This window comes from Anas platyrhynchos, chromosome 18 (assembly GCF_047663525.1).
Source record: "Anas platyrhynchos isolate ZD024472 breed Pekin duck chromosome 18, IASCAAS_PekinDuck_T2T, whole genome shotgun sequence".
In the NCBI taxonomy this organism is placed as follows: Eukaryota; Metazoa; Chordata; class Aves; order Anseriformes; family Anatidae; genus Anas; species Anas platyrhynchos.
The window spans coordinates 10,903,949-10,913,358 of NC_092604.1; the positions used below are offsets into that span (position 1 = coordinate 10,903,949).

The 9,410-nt window shown below is 45.6% G+C and overlaps 1 protein-coding gene across 1 annotated transcript; it reads right to left on the minus strand.

Annotated features, from left to right (window-relative positions):
- Nucleotides 1–893: 893 nt before the first annotated feature.
- On the minus strand, nucleotides 894–8,105 carry PHYHD1 (phytanoyl-CoA dioxygenase domain containing 1). Its single transcript, XM_005013193.6, has 11 exons — nucleotides 7,791–8,105; nucleotides 6,632–6,790; nucleotides 6,312–6,387; nucleotides 6,147–6,194; nucleotides 4,727–4,782; nucleotides 4,474–4,536; nucleotides 4,353–4,374; nucleotides 3,873–4,001; nucleotides 2,678–2,794; nucleotides 2,407–2,533; nucleotides 894–1,572 (listed from the first exon to the last, which is right to left on the minus strand). The coding sequence occupies exons 1-11, from the start codon at nucleotides 7,821–7,823 to the stop codon at nucleotides 1,527–1,529; spliced, it is 876 nt and encodes a 291-aa protein (XP_005013250.2). The 5' UTR covers nucleotides 7,824–8,105; the 3' UTR covers nucleotides 894–1,526.
- Between the last annotated feature and the right edge of the window lie 1,305 nt (nucleotides 8,106–9,410).

Consider the following 9,410-nt stretch of genomic DNA (forward strand, 5'->3'; position numbering starts at 1 on the left):
TCCTTGTTTGAGGGATGAAGTTACATCCTGACACTCCTTTTGTTCGCATAAAAGGACTGCAGTACAATTTTGGGAAGAGCTTAGTGCCACCCCAAGATCCATTACACAATCCTCTCCTGCAGTCCTAACTGTGAGACTGTTAAGAGAGCAAATAAGGCAGGGTGGAGCAAAATTCATGCTTTGGGCTCACAAAACAGGCCCCAGGGTCCAACAGTGCCTGTTCCTGGGACAAGCCAGGACCAGCCCAGAGGCAGCATTGCCCAATTTACCACCGCCTGGGCAGGGCTCCTGAGACCTGACAGTGCTTTTCCTGAGCACCACGGAGTCATTCAGCTTGTTTGGGTTAATAATTCAATAAATGATCAGATAGTGTTTGCAGGAAGCAATTCAGTAACCCTGCTGGACTGCTTACTTCACATTTACTGGTAAATCCTGTAAATTCAGTCTAGCTTCTGGCTTCCACTTACACACTTGAGGTAGATGTTTTTGCAAATTGCAGGTAGCGGTGCATATAACCAGGGGACAAACTATCATCCCTCAGCAAAAAGGTGCTATTCTAAATTATTAACTCTTGTAATGGAAAGATACAGAAAAACCTTTAGCTGTTTCCACTGCTAAGATCCTCCACCTTCACCACTGAAGTTGTAGAGTAGCACGAGCTTAAGAAGAGTCACTTTCCCTCCATCCCACTCACAAGGGCACCTGCAAGGTTAAATTTGTTTTCCTTGCAAGTATTTAGAAGTGAGCTGAAGTTCTAATTAGTCTAATTTCATAGTTATTGTGCTTTTGGCCCAACCCCTTGCAGTCAGGCAAAAACACACACAGCTTTGCCCTGGCCACTTATGTTGGGAGAAGGTCACATGCTGACTTCCTCAAAGATGATGTGAGGGAGATGAAAAGGAAGACTTCCAACCTTTTATTTAAATGTTAGTTGTTTTTTTCCTCGTAATTTCAACATTAATCTTAAAGAACTAATAATTTTAATCAGCAAGTCTATAGTTTAAGGGTTCAGCTGAAATTTGCCAGAAATACCTAGAAGAATAATTATAAAAGTAGACTTCCCACTTCATTTTGCCCACAATAGTATTCTCTTTAATTATTATTCAAACAATGGACAGAGATCTAAGGCTAAAAGTCAGATATCTTCACATGACAGGTTCACTTGCATTGCTGTGATTAACAGAGCCAAGCATTAAACCTCTTTGCTTGAATGGAAGAAAATACTAAAGATCTGCAAGGAGAAATATTTATCTGCCTCTATAGGCAAGGTGGAATGGTGTTTAACGCTTCATTCTCAAGGCTGAAGAAGTTTCCTTACCAAATGGGCTGGGTGACTATTCTCAGCACTAGTAGGGTTCATGCATTAGAAGCTTCTGACTACTGCAGGTGTGTTCAGCTGCATGAAAGTTCACTCTGAGGACAGGATAAATTAATCTTGAGAGCTGATGTAGTGACAGTTACATGTAAAGATGAGCAATCAAAGGAATAACGGTCAGCTACTTGACTCCAGAAGCCAGTCACTGGCTTCAAGTGTAGAGCGGTGGAAAAGGCAGTTCAGGAGTTGGCTGGAGCCTAGGAGGTAAGGAAGAGTTAAACAAACTTCAGAGACTATTCCAGGTCTCGGGTAAAAGGACAAAACCTGATACAGCAAAAATAAAAACATTTTAGAACCCTTCGGTTTGAACACCTACGGTTACCTGCACTCATTAGTTTCATCTTTCAGGCACTCAGCTGTTTTATTTTAAATTTAGTATAAATTACTTTAACTGAGAGGCATCCATGAAGAATATAAGTAATTGCATGTTTTTTGTGAGGTGGAAGCGCACTGAGAATTGTAAGTACGGAATTTTCTCTAGCTCCAATATGCTCACTGCATATGACCTAGAAGGCTCATTAAATGCACTAAGACGTGACAACTTGAAAGCTTCCATTAAACAACATCCTTCTAAGAATCACGCTTCTCATTCTGTCTTATTTTTTTTCCCCTCTTCCCAAGAGACCACTGCCTGCTGTGCTGCAATCCAAGAATTGCAGATGAGGTTTTTTATTGCTGGCTGAAAATGAGCAGATCCAGCCGTGCAGAGCTAGGGAATCCTGGTCAGTAGGTAGACAGCACTCATCTCCCACAGGAACAGACTCTGAACTGTTGGGAACTGCTCCTGAGCTAGAAAATTTTAGGCTAAACCTGCAACAGTGCTGGTGAAGAGTTGTTCTTCAGAGCATATGCAGAGGTAAATACAGAGCTACAACATTTATTTCAACAAAATTGTGGTTAGCACAGCTCTGTACAATGCAGAGAACTTGTGCATGTTGACAGGATTGTGCCACCAGCATGCAAGGAGACTAATAAAAGTTTTATCTTGGTTATTGCACAGAAAAGGCTCTGCTTCAGGATAGCAACCTTACCAGTTCTCCTTGCTCCAGCTGGTGTCCTTGGCTTCCATTATGTGGAAGGTGAACACATGGCGAGAGAACTCCGAGCTGTTCAGTTCACTCTTATGGACAACTTCCCCGTGGATGAGAATGAGTCCACCTGTTGGAAAGACATACCTGTACTGCTTTTTTCAAATTGTGAGTGCTAGTTTAGGAATATAAGGAAAGTACAGGTGTTACAATGGTATCTCCCTTGTTTTTTCCTCGAACAGTGACGCATTTCTGTTTTGGGGTGTGTTTTTACCTTTACTTATAGGCACAGGTATGAACTGGCTGTCGTCATAGGTTGGCTCTGACCCTACAAACTCCACGCACGTTGAGGCACCTGAAGCTGCACGCACCATTCTCCGTGTAATCCCATCTGTAAATCCAGAAAAGAAGTGAACACCCGTAAAAATTAAAAAACTAACCAGATTTTGCACGATGGAGGAATAATATAGTATTTTATCTTAGCAAAGACAGAAATCTTATTATTGTGCATTCAATTCTTTCCTTAGAAATTTGGGGATTTTTCATCAAAGACCTGGGATTTTCCAGACGAGGCAGAAACTGATGAATAGCTCCTGTTTGTTTGCTTCCCTGACTTTCTGTGTGTTGCAACATAACCATTTAGGAATACAAATGGTCAGGCACTTAGGCACAACCAACCTTTCATCCATTTTTCCTTTCTAGAAGAGTATGAATTGCTATTGGAGTGCAACCAACTCCAAAATTTATGAGGGTTGAGTACTTTAAATTAAGAGTACTGTGATTACTCTGAGTAAACACTTAAGTTGGAAGCCAAATGGTGCCCTAGAGGCAGCGAAAGGCAGAAGACTGCACCCATAACCCAGCAGTGGTTAGAGACACAGCAGCCACCACCCGTCACTGTGACATGAACCTGTGCTGATCTGGTCTCACCCCTGTTCTAGGCTGCCTGGGCATTGTCCAAGAGATCCTTGCTTAAACTTGGAGGCCCCCCTTGCTTACAGGAATTGAGCCCGATGTTTGGAGGTAGTACTGTGGGAAAGAAGACTTTTGTTCTCCTTACAGGTCACTGTCAGGAATAAAGAGGTTATTGGCCGGTGGAAAAAAAAAAAAAATCCATCCTTTGCTTCTAGGATGGATTTCAATTTAGAACTAAAACAGTATCAGCTACATATGGTACCTATTTTCATTAAGAAAATATTGTACATTAAACTCCTTTGATGGACAGGTGGCTAAGAGCAAAGTGAGGCAGTCAACAACCTGCTGAAAAACTGAGCGTAGGTTTGACAGCAGCGCAGAGGAAGATCCCTGTGCAGTAGATTGTTATCTTTTTGACAAACAAAGCCAGTAGCATGCTTCTGCAAGCATGCTGCAAGGAGAACGTGTAACACCACGGACCTTAACTCCTCAGCCTTTAGCAAGGGAGAGGGTGAGTGGGTTCTACAGCACACACCGAATACCGCGACCCTTACTGGTGTGGGAGCCAGGAATGAACCACAAGCAGCCGTTCTCCTGCGTGGCGTCCTCCAGCGCGATCCAGAAGCCCATCACCCTGCCCAGAGGCTCCGTGTGCAGAAATGTGGCGTCCTGGTGCGGTGTCACTGCAGCAAGAGGCGCTGGTTGGGGGCTTGGAAAGCCCCTGGAACCCAGCACCACGAGATTGAGACACTTGGTGCTCTTGGACTTGACCTACCCTGGCCTCCCACCCATCACACACATTAATTCAAACACCAAAGCGTCACCTTTCAGCCTGCTGCAAAGGTCAAGCTAGCCCTTTGTTCACGTTGCATACGATGTAGAAACATTCTGGAAAATGCAGATGCCTTTTCTTATAGTTTCAACAACATTCAGAGCACAGAATTCATAAGCTCAAGACTGAGCCTTTTTCCTGGTAATAATCCTTTCCCCAAGGAGTATTATCTGCAGTGTAACAGACACGGGATGAACCTCACCTTCCCCACCAATGCCGGGTTGCTGCAAGGAAAAGAAAGATGTGTGAAGAGAGGAGTCTCACAGCTTCCCCCTGAGCAGTGTCTTACTCCTGGGGTGACACGGAGACCCGAACTGCCGTACCTTGAAGATGTACATGCTTTGCACAACTACTGGTCTCTCCAGGCCCAGTTTTCTTCCCAGTTCCTGTTAAAACAAAAATTCAAAAGTTGTATTTCCTTTTTCCTCGAGCTACAAAGCGCTATTATTTGAAGATATTTAAATTCTCTTTTATGGACAAAATGACTGCACTTAGTCTAGAATATTAAAATAAATTATTCCAGAATTCAGGGTCTGTTTTTTTTCCCAGACAGCTCTAGGGACAGCATCAGCTTACCTGCACCTTGGGGGAGTGAGTGATTTGCTTGAAGACAGGATCGTGGGCATGCAAGGCTAAAGGGAAAAGACAAGGCTCAGGCTGAAGATTTCACAAACAGAAGGGAACCTGAAGGCTGTCAGTGATGAGCCAAGCAATGCAAACTGCAGCCAGAAACTTTCACGTCCCCCCAGGAGTGGCCACACGTGGATGAGCATCGTGCCTGAGGTGACACAGTCCTTCTGGGTTAGTACCATCTCCTTTAGAGACCAAAATACAGTGGCAGCAAACCACGGCTATATAAAAAATGCCATATAATCAAGTTTACAAAATTAACATGATGTGATTAAGCATTATATTATGCAAAACACATGAAAAACTAAAGACACTGAGTTGCAGCTCCCTCCCTGCGGGGATCTTGTTTGCAGCCAGGACCCGTCCCAGCAGGGGCTGCCACTGAGCAAGGCTCAAAGGCTGAAGGCTCAGTCATTACAGAAAATAAATCAAAGAGGAGCCTCTGCACTGCTGAGTCAGCAGGCAGCTGTAGTGGTTTTCGTTTCCCAGAGGAAAAGCTGAAGTGTGAGAGCACAGCGGAGCAGCAGAGGTTGGTTTTTGGGGGGGGGGGGGCGGGGGGGATGTGTTGTTTTCCTGAGAAAACCAGAGAGCCAAGAACTCGCAGTACTGATTTCTCAGTACTTGATTTTTCCAAGTTTGCTGAAGTTAAATCTGACCAAAGTTCAGGCGGTGGGGGACGCACTGAATCACGCTCTTATTTTCCACATATTGTTTGAAAACAAAAAGGGATCAAAATGCAAGTCAGGTAGGTGGGAGAGAGGATATGGGTCACCAACTGAAACCAGCAAGAGCAAAGAAAAGATGCTGGCAATGGCAAAGGAGCAAAGACAGCTTCAGTGTGGGCAACACACTGTGCAGGAGGCAGGAGCCATGGTTTGAACTGTCCTAATGTAACCAGCCTCAGGTGGGGAAGTTGCTCAAGCCACCTCTGATGTAAGAGGGGCTGAAGTCCAAACTTTTGCACTTCGCTGCTCCTGTGCTATGCGTAACCCTCCTGGAAGTGTTGTTTTTTTTTCTTTGAAAAGGTAACCGAAAGCTGTGAAGTCCTTTGACATAATGGAATAAAGGGCAACGCGGAGAGAACCACAGAGGTAGTGATGGGGTGATGTGGGAAAAAAATGGACTGCTGTGCCAAAATTTAACGCAGAAATCCACAGCAAAAGAGGCCAGGGGTGCAAAGAAAGGAGTTATGTGGCCACATGGGCAAAATGGGGTGAGGTTTGTAGTATTGGAGGTCCCCTGGAAGCACAGTGAGGAGCAGCAGAGCAGGGAGGTTGCACCCAGGAAGGTTGAAACTCCAGTCCTCGTGTCTGAGAACTGCCTCCCTTTTGCCTGTCCCTCTCAAAACACCCTCATTTAAACGTACCGTGGCCAATCTTGCTGACAGATCTCTCCTTTGGAATCAGAAAGTTGCCTACGAGCAAAAAGCAGAATTTAATGTGGCTTGCACAGCAGGAATCGTCCGCAGAGCTGGAACTCGCCCCTGCCTCCTCCCATCCCCTCACTGGGGCTAACTCGGGTCAGAGCTTACCTCTCTCATCCAAAACACCTTTCTCAAAGAAGAATCTAATCTTGTCTCCACTGGTTAGGAAATAATCCGAGCTGCCCTGCCAGGGATAAGAGCCCAGTAAAGACAGCAGCCTCGTAAATGCATACAGGAACCTTCAATCACAGGGGTAACACTCACCTGCATCTTTTTCCCCACCAAGCCGCAGCATGAACAAAGCACAGTCAGTAGAAATCATGCGTAGGTTTCCCCCGATATTAAATCTCTTGGCCCTTATTAGGACTTTACCAGAACCCACTTCCCTCCCGGGGCTGTAACGGGGCCAGCCCTGCCCCTTGGGGTACCTGTGCCTGGAGCTGCTCCCCTTCCTTGGTGGAGAACTCCGTCCGGCAGTGTGGTGGCACTTCCATCTCGGCTATGATGCCCTGAATCTGCTCCCTCATGCTGTCGCACTCCTCCGGGGTGAAAAAATGCTCCAGGACGAGGAAACCATCCTGGTGGAACTACAAGGGGGAGACGCGGTGGGTGGCTGCCCTCCTTCAGGGCAGCTCTGTCCCTCGCTGTGCCTCTGCTTAGTGTGAAAGGCACCCCAGGCTCAGCAGCTGGGTGATGTAGTAGGCACGAGAGACACCTTGACTGCCATACCATACACTTAAGGTATGATTAAGTCACTTCTAGTGTCTCTAATCTAACGCAAATTAATTTTTCTGCTGCTCCCGGCATGTTCTCTCATTACGGTTTCATCCACATAGGACAAAACCTAAGGGGTGGGTTGGTTTTGTTCGTTTTTTAAAGTTCAAGAGGAGTTTCTATTGAAAAAAGATAATAACTAGTTAACAGGTTTAGATTCCAGAGAGTTGAGAACAAATTTGAACTCTTCAGCCCCAAATCAGAGAAGACATCACTGCTAGAGTCTCTGTGGCTTAAGGGTATCTTATCTAAGATACGTGACCAGCAGCTATTGAGTTACAAATGCTGCTAAGATGAACAGAGAGCTCGTACCCAGAATCAAATGAGATTTCTTCACAGAGAAAATGAGATTTCTTCACAGAGAAAAAAAAAAAAAAACACTTTCCTGGTTTAAGGGAAAAATCCCTGTGTGATTCCTCATGGTTGGCTGCACAGCCCCTTACAAAGGGAAGCAAACCCTGCTGGCACTGCTGTGTCCTCATATAGAGCACCCCGGAGATTATCCCCTGATGGGCAGATTGCAGCCTCGCGGGTGACAGCTGAGCAGCAGACAGCAGGGGACGAGAGAGATTCCCCAGGGAGCTCTGCAGGACAAGTGGCTTTCAGGGAGAGTTTGTGGCCACGACAGGGTCCCCACACACTCACACAAATACAGTACAAGAAGCTGAGCAGAATACAAAGTGTTTATAGGAGCAAATCTCCACTAGACCCAGCCAACACTAGCGAGTAGCAGCCATGCCTTACAAGCAGCCTCACTGCCCGTGCTGGGGACACGCTCCTTTTCCCCAGGAACGCTTCCCACCTGCTCCTTACCTTCTGGATCTGATGGTGGGTTACCAACGCCATCAGGGCAGAAGCTGCCAGGATCCCACCAGCAAGACCACGGTGCCGGCCAGGCTCCGCACGGCGGCCTCCCTGCACGTGATCCTTTGGCTGTGATAAACGCAAGCGCTGGGACAAACCTCCCTGGGCTGCTCCCCCCTCTCCGGCTGCTTGTTCCCAGCAGGAGCATTGGGACTGGAGTTTTGCTTCTGCTCCTGGTGCTGTTCCACGTGCACAAATTCTGCTCAATTTAAAGAGAGAGATCGCAAACCTGGTCACTGCTTGACTCCAGGGAGAAATGACTTAACTCAGATTAAAAATGGGAGGGGTTAAACTCGTAAACAGTTGTAAAAAACAGGAGGTAAAATAAGATTCAAAGTAGGATGAGAAGATCTCAAGGGCTGCTGAAAGGAACAAAAAAAAAAAACAGAAGTGGCAATCCAAGCTCCTGCAGAGCTCCCTTCGCTCTGCCAGTAAACCCTGAATCCTCATCTGAAAGGGAACCCGGTGACCCAGGAGGTGCCAAACACGAGCCAGAAAGGTGTCAAAGCTGGAGAGCTTTCAGCAGGGATCCAGCAAAATTCAGAGAATTCAGAGAAGGTGTCAGCTGTTCTCATCCACAGCTGCTCTTCGGGGATTGCCACTTTCAGTTGCCTTATTTGCTCCGAGCGTGCATGTAAATAGGTGAACTAAAAGCACAGAGCACTTACCAAAGAGAGAAAATGCAATAAAGGGGAAAAAGAGCAGTAATTGGGTCTAAAAAAATGAGGCAGAAAGGAGCGAGTACCAGCAGGCAGCCCAGCGGTGGCGCTCGCTGCCAGCGCATCCTTGAAGCCCCTGGGGAAGGTTTGGTGTTTTTTTTTTTTTTTTCTTTTTCCTCCGAAGAAAAATGCCTGGCTCCCTCGGGAAGCACCTCGAACATCCCTGCGGTAGCACTCCGAGAAGGGAAGGCAAAAAAATAACATCACAGGGACGCTTTTATGCATCAGGCGTCTAGCAGAGGAAATATATAGGGAGTAAAAATGACTCCTGGGTAGGTGATTACATCCAAAAGCACATGCTAGCAAGTTAAAATCCATCTTTATTTTTTCCAAACAGCATCTAATTAAGTCCTCTACTCTGTAAGGGAATCAAATCTGGATTAAAAATCCCTCTTCATCTCATTCTATTTTTTTCTCGTTTTTCTTTTTTTTTTTTTTTTTATGAAAAGCAAATTAAGCGTTTTCACTAGAGAACACCTCATTTTGAGCATTAACAAGCTTTCCTCCACACCCAACAGGATGAGTTTGGTACTTAGAGCTGTTTCACAGGAGAATTTAATTACAGGGCTATAAAGGTGGAGGGGAAACAACCTCCAGCATGGCAAAATTCAGAGAATAATCAGGTAGTTCCTCCCTCTTAGGAGGAGTTTCTCCAGACAGCAAAGCTGAACTGTTCAAGAAAGCTGGGTAACCAGCAGGGAAAATAAAATAAAAATAAAAATAAAAATAAAAACACCCTGCTGCAGCTATTGACTGTAAGGCAATCTTACGAGGACCAACCCCTCCACTCATGAGTAGCCCTGCTTGGGAGGTAACAAGCCTGATAAATATTTAAAAAAAATAAAAATAA